The sequence below is a fragment of the Bos taurus genome, chromosome 3 (assembly GCF_002263795.3).
Source record: "Bos taurus isolate L1 Dominette 01449 registration number 42190680 breed Hereford chromosome 3, ARS-UCD2.0, whole genome shotgun sequence".
Classification (NCBI taxonomy): domain Eukaryota; kingdom Metazoa; phylum Chordata; class Mammalia; order Artiodactyla; family Bovidae; genus Bos; species Bos taurus.
Genome location: NC_037330.1, coordinates 23,706,380 through 23,719,714, shown reverse-complemented (window position 1 = coordinate 23,719,714; position 13,335 = coordinate 23,706,380). Strand labels below are relative to the sequence as shown.

At 47.1% G+C, this 13,335-nt stretch overlaps 1 protein-coding gene across 2 annotated transcripts; it reads left to right on the top strand.

The window, feature by feature from the left end:
• The first annotated feature begins 3,091 nt into the window (after window positions 1-3,091).
• HSD3B1 (hydroxy-delta-5-steroid dehydrogenase, 3 beta- and steroid delta-isomerase 1) lies at window positions 3,092-12,989 on the top strand. Of its 2 annotated transcripts, NM_174343.3 has the most exon segments (4): window positions 3,092-3,119; window positions 3,256-3,476; window positions 8,099-8,263; window positions 11,771-12,987. In NM_174343.3, coding segments are annotated over 3 exon segments (1,122 nt in total). In that variant the 5' UTR covers window positions 3,092-3,119; window positions 3,256-3,331; the 3' UTR covers window positions 12,583-12,987.
• Window positions 12,990-13,335: the final 346 nt, after the last annotated feature.

Here is a 13,335-nt window from a genome sequence, read left to right as displayed (position 1 = left end):
GGTTATACAAGTTCATAATTTTACTTAAAATAGTCGAATTGTACACTTAAAATAAGTTAATTTTATGTCATGTAAATTTGTTTTACAGCAAAGATGTCTGAAAACAAAACAAAAGTAATGTTCTGGCCCCCGTCTGCCTTCCCCTTTATCTCTCACCATCTACACAGTTTATCAATTCCACTCATCAACTCTGAACTCTTGTTCCACTGGTTCTTTGGCTGAAGGCAATCCTCAGAGAGAAACTAGATGAAATCTACCAGCCTCCAACATTTCCAAGAGCTGGGGGAATTAGCTCTTCAGCCGCAGCCTTGGAGGGGATAGGAGGTATAAATGCCCACTTACAGCATCCCCACAGCAGGCAAAGCTGTACGAGGCATCTTGATGACCTCAGATAGGCGCCACAGGTCTCAGTGAGACCGAGGGCCTTTAGTTAGTGCTCAGAGAAGAAGACGCTGTAGCTCAGTGCCTTTCCCAAGCAAGGGCGTTTGAGGCATTGGGAGCAAGTCCCAAGTGACAAGAGGAGGATGTCCACAACGCAGGAAGAGGGGGAGACCTGAAGGAGGGTGTCAAACCCACTCTTATAAAGCATCACTCTCTGCAACTGTTGGCAATTTAAAGAATTCTTTTCAAGTGCTTGTGGCGTTTCACTAAGACAGACCATTTGTACTGAGCCACCAAACAACTGTCAATAAATATCTGAAAATCAAAATCATACGGGCTATATTCTCTGCCCACTATAGTATTAACTTAGAAATTGATAACATTATCTAGAAAATCTCTGGTTTCTGACATTTAACAACATGCTTAGGAATAACTCATGCATTAAGGAAGAAACCACAGGTAAGTCAGAAAATATTTTTACCTGAATGGTAACAAAACTGCTAAGGGACTTCCCTAGTGGCCCAGTGGTTAAGACCCTGTGCTTCCACGGTAGTCTGCAGCTTCAGTCTCTGGTCCGGGAACTGAGATCCTACATGCCTTCAATGTGTGCCCCACCAAAAAAAAAAAAAACATTGTTGGTTGCAGGTAATATGGTGCTTAGACAGAAATTAGCTTTAAATGCAAATGCCCGTTGTCAAAAAGAAGAAATCAAGTATCTAATCTTCGACCACAAGAAACTTGAAAAGTATAAATTAAACACAAAGTACATAAAAGCAAGCAAATAATTAAAACGAGATATTGATGAGAGAAAATAGATAGACAATAGAGGAATACAATAGTAAAATTTCCTGTATGCAGTGTATAAAACTTGATTTTAGATGAATTCTATATTTAAATATACATCCAGAATGATGAAGGCTTTAGAAGAAAAGTTAGGAGAATATCTATCCACTAAATACCAGACTGTAGTTGTTTCTGGGGTAGGTTGGAAGGGTGGGAATTGACTGAAAATGGGCAGGAAAGAATTTTTTGCAGGGAAAAAAAAAACATTCTAGATCTTGTTTTGGGTGGTTTCTTACATAGCTGTACATAATTGCAATGGTTCGTTGAACTAACGTTTAAGATCTGGACATTTTAAGGCACGTAAATTACACCTCAATCTTTTGACAGTATCTTGAGATGCTGATGGCAGTGGTATTTGGACATCTCTGAGGTATAGGCTTCTGAACCATGTAAGTATCATCCGTTCAAGAATCTACTGAGAGTGTTTTTGCAAACCAAATGTGGGTTGAGTGCAAACATTCATAATAAAAGCTACTATGGCCCACAGCTACAGACCCCTACTGTTGGAGGCATGCCCATCAAATTGAGAAGACATCTTGGGAAGGAAAAGTGAAGCAGGCAGCTCCATGTAATCGTTGGATCAGTTTATCAGAGTGTAACTTACAGAGTAGGGTTTGGTGGACAATGACCCACAAGCATTCACACACGTACTCAGCATTGCTGAGGGGCCATGGGGACAATTTTATAACTAACCTAGGGTATGAGGTAGGTGCTAGGAACTCCTGCATACAAGACATACATTCCTAAATTAGTATTTATGAAAGGGTAACTAGTTTCATGGGTGCCAGGAATACAAATAGTTTCATTGTCGTTTGGGACTAACAGAGCCTAGAGGCCATTTGGCCCTAACAGTTATTAAGCAGTATCTATTGCGTTTCCCAGGTGACTCAGCAGTAAAGAATCCTCCTGCCAATGCAGGAGACACAAGAAACCCAGGTTCTATCCCTAGGTCAGGAAGATCCCCTGGAGAAGGAAATGGCAACCCAGTCCAGCATTCTTGCTTGGAGAATCTTCATTGACTGTTGGGCTATAGTCCATGGGTTCACAAAGAGTCGGACACCATTTAGTGACCAAATAACAACAACAACTAATATCTTTAAAAAAAAAAAAACAAAACCCTTGATAACAGAGAAGTGGTTCACTGTACAGTCCTGGGTAGGGTTAGTGAAAGGACAGGAGAAACTGTAAGGGACCAAGGTGGAGATAGTTATGCTAACAGCCATATACCTACTCACGTTGTACAGGTCATAGAACTAGACAGTTATCACCAGATAGCTTCCCTTCAACGGTGCTTTTCCTCCAGAAACCCAGAGCTCTGCAGGGGGAAAGAAACTGAGGATCCAGATATGTTGGGTGGGAAAGAAAATTGCCTTCCACCGAATTTAGTGATTGGAGCTTCCATCACTGCAAATTTCTAAACTCTAAACTCTGCAAAACAGCAACACTTCAAAGAACACTCTGACAGAGGAGACAACAGGCTACCGTGGATCCACCTCACCCCCACGCCCTCCAGATGTCTTTGCTGCATGAGGCAACAGTTCACAGTGCTGGAGATTTCGCCCCGTCCCATTTAAGTTCACAGACGGTGGATCCCAGGCAGCAGACACTGACTGCCAGGAGCCCTGTTGAGGGTAGAATCAAGAATCTTTATCGCGCTGTGGCCTCGAAGCTTGCTCTCTCCTCCTATGCCTTAGAGGAATGAGGGCTACAAGGTAAAGGTCACTACTGCTTGGAGAGGAAGTGAGGAGATGTGAGCAATGTGTACACTGTAAGAATTCAAGGCTGAGTGGGCTGAGTCAGAGGCAGCAGCATATAAAGCTCTCTCCAGTCCCGTCTTTTGGAGATCTGGAGATCAGAACCTGGGTGCTTTCATCTGGCTTGCCACAATCTGACCGGTTAGAGCTTTTTCACTTTCTTTCTGCTACTCCTGGGAGGTGGGCACAAGGGATTTTTGCAAAAATGGAATAGAAGGAACACAGTGTATCTTTATGAGCACGGAATCACTTGAACTGTCTTTGTGGATCTCTCCAGCATCGTCCTCTGGCCCAAACTGCCCCCCAGTGCTTTCTGGTTCCTGGTGAGCGTTTCTCAGTGCTCAGATTTGGCCATGGCAGGGTGGAGCTGCCTCGTGACCGGAGGAGGAGGCTTTCTGGGCCAGAGGATCATCTGCCTGTTGGTGGAGGAGAAGGATCTGCAGGAAATCCGGGTGCTAGACAAAGTCTTCAGACCAGAAGTTCGGGAGGAATTTTCTAGTAAGTAAGCGAGTGAACTCCGGGAGCTGGTGATGGACAGGGAGGCCTGGCGTGCTGCGATTCATGGGGTCACAAAGAGTCGGACGTGACTGAGCGACGGAACTGAACTGAAGCTCGAGTCATGGGCGTGTAGCTCCCTTTGAAGACTTATGTGGGTGTGGGGGAGGGGGTTCTTGTCTAGCAGCTTAAGGAAAATGGTAGCCAAATCAAGGCTAATCCTGTTATCAGAAAGGAAGATCACAGATGGAGTAATACCATGGTGTAATCACAAGTAGTGTCAGAAGACGGGGTAGGGTAATACATGGTGCAGTCCCAGATGGGTCAGGGGCCCCGACCCAGGGTGCGAGGGTGGGCGGTGGACCAGACACTTAGAGTCTGTTCTTCTCATCTAGAAAATCATGTTTCAGTTTTCTCCCTGTCCACGAGTCTTCAGTGTTTCAACTTGTTACTTGTTGTGTACCGTCTGCAAAGAGTGAGCCAGTGCTGTTAACCTGGAGATGCCACCAGTGAGTTCCAGAGCTTCTTGATTGCCCTTATGTTTCTGTGGCTTCACTGAGCATCTCTGTTAAAGGTGAAATAGAAGGAAGAGGGGGTGAAGTGTGTGAGTGTGTGTGTGTCTCTGTGAGCGTGTGTGTGTGAATGAGAGAGAGAGGGAATTAGAGAAGGAGCCAGAAAGAGGGGGGAGGAGAGGATGCACAGGCATGCAACAAAGAAGCCAGAAAGAGAACTAGAGGCAGCCTGAATGGAGACACACCTCGAGGGGATTCCCTGTGCGTCTCTTTGTACTATTTGCCTCTCTCCTCATCATCACAAGGACATGACTACAGAATCTGCTAAAGCAGCTCATGGCTCTCTTTCCTGATTGCTGCCCATAGTGCCAAGGCAAACGCTTGATTTATAGTGTATTTTCCAATCTGCTTTGCTCCCGGATCCTCAAAATATCCTTGTGAGGAAGGTAGGAGAGGGTAACACCCGCCTGGACAATGAGGAATTGAAGTCCGCAAAGGTAAAGCGACTTGTCAAAGTCTCTGGGATCGATGGGGAGCAGAGCTCAGACGAGCCCCAGTCAATGGCCCGAGGGCCAACTCTTGACAAAGTGAGTCTTCAGTCTCTCCCATTTCCCGCCTGTGTGCCCCCAAACCAACTCCCTGTCTCCCCTCCCCAGCCCCGGTGGATTGGCCATCTACACACAGGCCCTGGCTGCCCAGGACCCCCGTCCCCACTTAAAGTCCTCCTCCCCAGCTCACTCTCCTGGCCCCTGCCCATCACTCTCTTCTCCTTTCCCCTCCCCGACCTCTGCAAATGTCTGTTTCCTCTACCCTCTGCTTCAACAGTGTCTTTGATTTTTTTAAAAAAATTCACAAATGATTAACACCAACCTTTGGTAATCCCTACATCCCAGCAATATATGCAGGCTGATGACTTATGCCCAGAGAGAGTGATGCTCAACCTAGCGGAACAGCTCCCAAGGTGAATAAGTCAGGTGCTGTGGTGGGTGGGCAGGGGCCTCTGTCAAGATAATGATAGAGAATACTTACAGGGTCCCTTTTGTGCCAGGCGCTGTGCCCAGCATCTTACGTGTGTCAACTCATTCGCTCCTCATCACAACCCTCTCTCTGGGATGGGTAACAGAGCTTCAGTTTATTTTTTTTCTTTTTTTTTTATGAGAATACAGGCATAGAAGAATCCAGTCAATTCAGGCTGCTGTAACAAAATACTGCAGGCTGGGTATCTTATAATTTGAAATGTATGGGTCACAGTTCTGAAGTCTGTGTGTGTGTGCGCTTAGTCACTCAGTCATGTCCAACTCTGTGACCCCATGGACTGTAGCCCGCTAGGCTTCTCTGTCCCATGGGATTTTCCAGGCAAGAATACTGGAGTGGGTTGCCATTTCCTCCTCCAGGGGATCTTTCCAACCCGGGGATCGAACCTGCACTCCCTGTGTGTCCGGCATTGCAGGTGAATTATTTATCCACTGAGCCATCTGAAGTCTAGAAGTCCAAAATTCAGGCAGGGTCAAGTTCTGGTCAGAGGTCTCTTGCTGGTTCATAGCTGCACCATCTTGCTGTGCCCTCTCTCAGTGGAAGGCATGAGGGATCTCTCTGGGGTCTTTTCTATAAGAACATTAATCCTATCTGTGCTCTACCTTCATGATCTAATAACCTCCCACATGCCCCTAACTCATAACACCATCAAATTAGGATTTCAACGATGGCTCTGAGGGGACAGAAACATGCAGACATAGCAGAGGTTAACTAATTTGTTCAAGGTTCCACCTCAGGAGACACCAGTTCGATCCCTGGGTCAGGGAGGCCCCCCTGGAGGAGGTCATGGCAACCCAGTCCAGTATTCTTGCCTGGAGAATTCCATGGATATAGGAGCCTGGAGGCAACAGTCCATAGGGTTGCAAAGAGTCACGCACGGTCTGGCTGCAGTATCTGTGCTCTCAACTGCTAGTCTGTCTAGTAGCTTCTCTCTGGGGCTCCCTCCAACCCCGCTCACAACAGGTAAGCTTACACTGCATATTCAGTCTATGCAAAACACTGGCCAAGCCCACAGAGGCTTGGAGGAGGAGGGAGCTAGGGGTTCCAGCTGAGGCATCTACAGCGCCCTCTGCTTGTCACTCTGCATCCCTGCAGACTAATGGGTGAGCGGTCTTTCCTCGCTTGGCCTTTGAGCCAGTCTGCTGAAGTCAGCCTTGAAAGAGAGGAAGGGGAAGGGACAGGCAGGGCAGAGGTAGAGACACAATCAGAAAATTCTGCTCTCCAGTTAACTCCTCTGCCTTTGTCCCACTCTGTGGCCTTTTGGGAGTGGAAGGGGCTGGGGCGGAGCTAATCTCAAACAGGCTTAAAGGAGAGCAGATGGTTTTACCAAGTTGTAACCGAAGAAGGAAATTCCATCTATGAGGTCTCTACCTTCACGATCTAATAACCTCCCAAAGGCCCCTAACTCCTAACACCATCACATTAGGATTTCAACAATGGATCTGAGGGGACACAAACATACAGACCAGATGTAGCAGAGGTTAATTAACTTGTTCAAGGTCCCACACCTGGAAAATGGAAAAACTGGATTTGAACCCAGGCTGTCTGGCTGGCTCCTCTGGTGGCTCCGTGGTAAAAAAAATCTACCTGCAATGCAGGAGACTTTTCACTCTGGATTTCTCTCTCGCTGTTCTCTGGCCTCCATTGCCCATTTCATTTAAATTGACTGATCCTGAACTGATCTGCTGTCCTGCAAGTGGGTGATGGGATAGCAAGCAAGGCTTGAAGGCAGGTGGGCAGGCTGGAGCCTTCATTAGAAGTGTGACTTAAGACTATTCCTCTGAGCCTGGATGGCCTTGCCTGTAAAGTGGAAATTGGAATCCCTGTCTCATGAGATGGCTGGGGAAGGAAATTAGAAAGCTGAAAGTCATGTGTGAAATAAATAGCACAAAATAAGTGCAGGGTACTTATCTAAGCTCTTTGTGTGGCATTTATTTCATGGGCTAATCTAAGGTGGGCCTTCCCTGGTAGTTCAGACAGTAAAGAACCTGGCTGCAATGCAGGAGACCCGGGTTCGACCACCGGGTTGGGAAGATTCCTTGGAGAAAGGAAAGGCTACCCACTCGAGTATTCTTGCCTGGAGAATCCCATGGACAGAGGAGCCTGGCCAGCTACAGTCTGTGGGGTCGCACAGAGTAGGACTCAGCTGAGCAACCACACTAATCTGAGGTGATGATGTTGTGCCACCTCCCTGGGCTTCAGAGGAGCCGGAGACCCTGATGACATCTCTGTGATCCTTGGCTAAGATAGTCAGAATGTTAGTCCCTTGGTGGCTAGCTCATTTTCAGCACTGATATCTGCTTTTGATGATATCTAATAAGAGCTCTTGCAGTTAAATTCAGCATTGGGGCTCATTCTAAATTCCTGTTAAAAAGCACCACCATGCTCTTAATCACTCAAGAGGAAAAAACTCGGGCTGCCTTTGACTCTTCCTCTCAGCCCGTCTCCAGTAAGAACCAGGACCTGGAAGGTAAGGTCTGAAAGTCAAACCTTCTGTACTTCTTCTCTTCTCAACTCCCTCTGCTGGATCCCTGGTTCCAATCCTCGTCATGTAAACTGTGGTGCCATGGCCCGATTAATCCCTCAGTCACCTTGCTTTTTCTTAGCCACCCCCCACCTTGATCCGCTTTATAATACTGCAGCAGGGGTTTGCTTCCTACACCACAATTCTTGCTTACATTTCTCCTTTAATTCCAAATCCATACCTGATTCCCCATTGCATTTAATTTGAATTAAATGCAAATTCTTTCCTTAATGAATTTTATACATGCCGCATGAGTCTCTTTCACAATTTCGTGTTCCAGGTACTCATGACTCCTCATAGCTCAAACTCTCTTTTTTTATGTTTTTGGAAGGAGATGGGATGGAAAGAGATATTTGCTGTTTCTCAAGAAATGCTGCACATTCTGATTGCTATGCCCTTGTTGACTTGCTCCTTCCATGGGCTGTTCACCTCTCCTCCCGATCTCTCCTTCCCCTCAGTCTACCTATCCTTGAAGACCTAGGTAAAATGCCACCTTTATCAGGAAACTTTCAGATGCAGAGAGCTTTCCAGTGACCTGCCTCCTGTTCACACAGAGCTCCAGAGCAAGATCAAGCTGACCCTGCTGGAAGGAGACATTCTGGATGAGCAGTGCCTGAAGGGGGCCTGCCAGGGCACCTCAGTGGTCATCCACACCGCCTCTGTCATTGACGTCAGGAATGCTGTCCCGCGAGAGACCATCATGAACGTCAATGTGAAAGGTACAGGATCCTGGGTGGAGCTGGAGGGAGGTGGGCCAGTGATAAGGGAGGCCAGGATAAGGGAGGGGGCGCCTGGTGAACACCTGTTGGGTGGACACCAAGCATTTTTGCTCATCACCACCAACAGAGATTCCTGGTGGATTGGAGAGTAAATAATCTGCCTACAACTTGGGAGACCCTGGTTCGATCCCTGGGTCAGGAAGATCCCTTGGAGGAGGAAATGGCAACCCACTTCAGTATTCTTGCCTGGACAATTCCTTGGACAGAGGAGCCTGGTGGGCTATAGACTGTGGGGTCGCAAACAGTCAGATACGACTGAACGACTAACACTTTCACATACTTTCTTCCAATCAACAGACTCATAGCCATCATCCTCAGTTTTTTAGATGAGGAAACTGGGGCTGAGACAGGCTAAATAACTTGTCTAAGGCCCTGTGGAGAGGAGTGAACAGGCTAGAATTTAAACCCACACCTCGGTAAGTCCAAAGGCCACAAAAACATTTCTGCTGGTCCAATCAAGTGTTGAGTCAGCTCCAACCTCAAACTCTTGTTCTCCGACCACCTCCTGCCTCCACTGCATTGGAACCAGAACTTAAAAGTGTTTCCTTGGTCATCACGTTAGCCCTTCTGTGTGGTTATAAGCTGGGGGTCACAGGACAGCCAAGAACTAACTAACAGCTTTGTGATATAAGATGCTCCCAGGTCAGGAGTAATGGGCCACAGCTCTGGGCTGGTTTCCTTCAGGCAAGACTTCCTGCAAAGGAAGGATTATAAGGGTAGTGAGAACGTTGAGAGAATTTCTGCTCACCCCCGAGAAGAGTTCCTCACAAGAAAACTACCAAAGCTGGTTCACAGTGGTCTGGCAGTACAGAATTAGCCAGCTCTGGTCTTCCTGTAGTATCTTCTTAACAAGACTAGTTTTACATTATCCATAATACCATCTCTTCAGTTCATTTGTGCAGTTGCTCAGTTGTGTCTGACTCTTTGCAACCCTGTGGACTGCAGCATGCCAGGTCTCCCTGTCCACTGTTTCCCAGAGTTTGCTCGAACTCATGTCCACTGAGTCAATGATGCTATCCAACCATCTCATCCTCTGTCACCCCCTTCTCCTCCTGCCCTCTATCTTTCCAGAATAAGGGTCTTTTCCAATGAGTCACCTCTTTGCATCAGGTCATGAGAGTATTGGAGCTTCAGCTTCAGCTCACTACCAGGTCTTTTGTTGTTGTTGTTGTTGTTCATTTTCTGGGGTGTGCCACATGGCATACGGAATCTTAGTTCCCTATCCGGGGATCAAACCCATGCCCTCCTGCTTTAGAAGTGGACCACCAGGGAAGTCCCACCAGGTCTATTATTGAAGAGTAGCTCCTAGCCAGGTGTCCAAAGTATAGCATCTTAAGATCCTTATCCCTTAAATGCTTCCTGGCTCTCTCTGAACTGTGACTTTCCAATCGACTTAAAATCTAGACACTTCGCTCAAGGAATTAGCTGAAATCCCTTATTGGCTTGCTGTGTAGTATCCTCCTCTGATCCCTGGAGGCCAGTCTCTCTAGGACCACAGCACCCCAACCCCCAGCGCATCTGCCTTCCACACCCTGCCCACCAGAATTAGTCTACACAGAGACTCTTTTTCTAAAGCAACTCTTTGCTTTTGCGTCTCTGGCCTAAAATCACAGTCTCAAAAAAGACCCTTTCTAGTTTTGCCTTAGCCATGCCCCTGGTTACCCCCACACTGCCAAGAGAGTGCTAACCGGTCTTGAGTTTTCAGCTCCCCTACTCCATAATTTCCTACTCTCCACAGCTCCCAGCATTGGGGATTTGAAATCCCTGGGAAGAGTTGGAGGCCTCCATCGACTAAAACTAGGATCACTGCATCACTCTCTGGTTTAGAAAATGCTTCACAATCGCGGTCATTTCTTCTTGTGCAGTTCACGTGAGTGCATGCTCAGTGGCTCAGTCGTGTCCGACTCTGGCCCCATGGACCACAGCCCACCAGGCTCCTCTGTCCATGGGGTTCTCTAGGCAAGAATACTGGAGTGGGTTGCCATTTCCTTCTCCAGGGGATCTTCCCGACCCAGGAATCAAATCTGTGTCTCCTTCGCCTCCTGCATTGGCAGGAGATTCTTTACCATTAGCTCTGAAATATCTCTGCTTTTAGATTTAAATGTTTTTAACGAGGCTGTCTTTCCTGAAAATCAAATTGCACAAAGATATTTAGAGGGTTTTTTTTTAAAATACCACTCCAAAGTGATGTTTTTTCCAGGAAATCATTTCTTTCCTGCAGGGAAGACTCTGGGTTACCTCTAGGAGCTAAAATTCTCCCCAGGTTAAGGAATTCTACAAGATCCTCCCATGACAGATATTACCAGCAGAGGGCGCACTCCTTTCTGGTTCTTCACCAGGCTCAACATATAAAGCCATTGCCAGGCTCCAGAAGACTAGTATTGAGAAAAGGTTTACCACCTCAGTTTTTCATTCCTCCGTAAAAGGAGTCATAGCCAGAATTAGGAGTGGCCTTTGCAAGAAGCAAAATCAGAAACACAGTCCGGATCTCCAGCTTCTCCTCACCGTTCATTTGCTCAGTGACAAAAAGTCCTTGTGACAATTTTTTATTGGTCTTCAAAAAAAAAAAGATAAGAAAATACCAACAATTCAATTTATATTTAAGAGTATATATTACTTGCATCTTTCCTGGAGTATCCCCTGGACAGGGAGGCTGGTGGGCTACAGTCCATAGGATCACAAAGAGTTGGACACAACTGAAACAGCTTAGCGTGCATGCTCACATTACTTACATACAACTCTGTGTGTGTGTGTGTGTGTGTGAGAGAGAGAGATGTGAGTCCTTCAACTGTCCTCCTATGGACCAGAGTTGTCCCTATCCTAAGAGTATGGCCTCCTAATTTTTTTAAGTTTACAACAGCTGTCTTTAGGACTTCCCTGGTGGCTCAGATGGTAAAGAAGCCACCTGCAATGCAGGAAACCCAGGTTCATCCCTGAGTCGGGAAGATCCCCTGGAGAAGAAAATGGCACCCAGTCCAGTATTCTTGCCTGGAGAATTCCATGGACAGAGGAGCCCGGCAGACTACAATCCATGGGGTCGCAGAGTCAGACACGACTGAGCAACTAGCACTTTCACTTTTTCATTTCAGCCCACCTTTAATGAGGTGCTGGAGATGACAAATGATCGTTTTAAAATCTCGTTACTGTGCAAAATATAAAGCGGCAACTCGTTCTTTTCCAACATTAAAAGTACAAACATGTTCCATGTAAATCCCCAAAGTCCATGAAATCCAAATGCTTGCGGTCCAGAACCCAAGTCTTGTTCTCCTTTCATCTTTTCATTTTCGCTTTTGTCCTACGGCTTTAGCATGGTTGGATCTTAGCCAGAGATAATGCACTGCTCACATGTAATAGCCACTGCACTTCAGGACGAGGGGCAGACACGGTCCGTGGCAGGGCTGGGCCTGGGCTGTGTCCTGACACTGATGGTGTGCTTCCTTCGGGCAGGTACCCAGCTGCTGTTGGAGGCCTGTGTCCAGGCCAGCGTACCGGTCTTTATCCACACCAGCACCATAGAAGTGGCTGGGCCCAACTCCTACAGGGAGATCATCCAAGACGGCCGTGAAGAAGAGCATCATGAATCGGCATGGTCCTCTCCATACCCATACAGCAAGAAGCTTGCCGAGAAGGCTGTGCTGGGAGCTAATGGGTGGGCTCTGAAAAATGGTGGCACCTTGTACACTTGTGCCCTGAGGCCCATGTACATCTACGGGGAGGGGAGCCCATTCCTTTCTGCCTACATGCACGGAGCCTTGAATAACAACGGCATCCTGACCAATCACTGCAAGTTCTCAAGAGTCAACCCAGTCTATGTTGGCAATGTAGCCTGGGCCCACATTCTGGCCTTGAGGGCCCTGAGGGACCCCAAAAAGGTCCCAAACATCCAAGGACAGTTCTACTACATCTCAGACGACACGCCACACCAAAGCTACGATGACCTCAATTACACTTTGAGCAAAGAATGGGGCTTCTGCCTGGATTCCCGGATGAGCCTTCCTATTTCTCTGCAGTACTGGCTTGCCTTCCTGCTGGAAATAGTGAGCTTCCTGCTCAGTCCAATTTACAAATATAACCCTTGCTTCAACCGCCACCTAGTGACTCTTTCCAACAGCGTGTTCACCTTCTCCTATAAGAAAGCTCAGCGAGATCTGGGGTATGAGCCCCTCTACACTTGGGAGGAAGCCAAGCAGAAAACCAAGGAGTGGATTGGCTCCCTGGTGAAACAGCACAAAGAGACCCTGAAAACAAAGATTCACTGACCTGGGAGTGACAATGATGGGAACGTGGACATTAGTTAGCAGATGTCTATCGAGGGCTCCCCTTGAGGCTTCATACAGAAAGTAACACGGACACAAGCCTGGGTCCTCCTGCCTCCCTTTTAGAAGATGCTCACCTTACTATCTGCCTTCCGCCACCAGAAACTGTGTCTGTCAATGGCCCAAGTGGGAGCTTTCTTCCCTACCCGCCTCCAGGGGACAGACAAGGTGATTTGCTGCAGCTGCTGGCACCAAAATCTCAGTGGCAGATTCTGAGTTATTTGGGCTTCTTGTAACTTCGAGTTTTGCCTCTTAGTCCCACTTTCTTTGTTAAATGTGGAAGCATTTCTTTTAAAAGTTCATATTCCTTCATGTAGCTCAATAAAAATGATCAACATTTTCATGACTAATCTGGAGGAAGCCGTGGTTTACGTGAAAACAGTCTCTTTTGTTTTCCCCTCCATTTCCAGATATCAGCCTTTCCTATTCAGAGAAGCAGCATGGGACTAGGTTGGGCAGAGTGCTGGGGAAGTGGACAATGGGATTGACGAGGACTTACTATGTTTTAGGCACCTACTGAATGACTCACTTATTTAACCCTCACCAGAAACCTACGAGGTAGGGATGACTGGCTATTCCCTTTTATGAATAAGGAAACATGTTCACAATCACACTAACTAGTGAGAGACCAGGACATTTAACCCAGAAAAACTTGAAAACCCTTATCTGCCACTGAATTGTGTCTCCTGCTGGTGA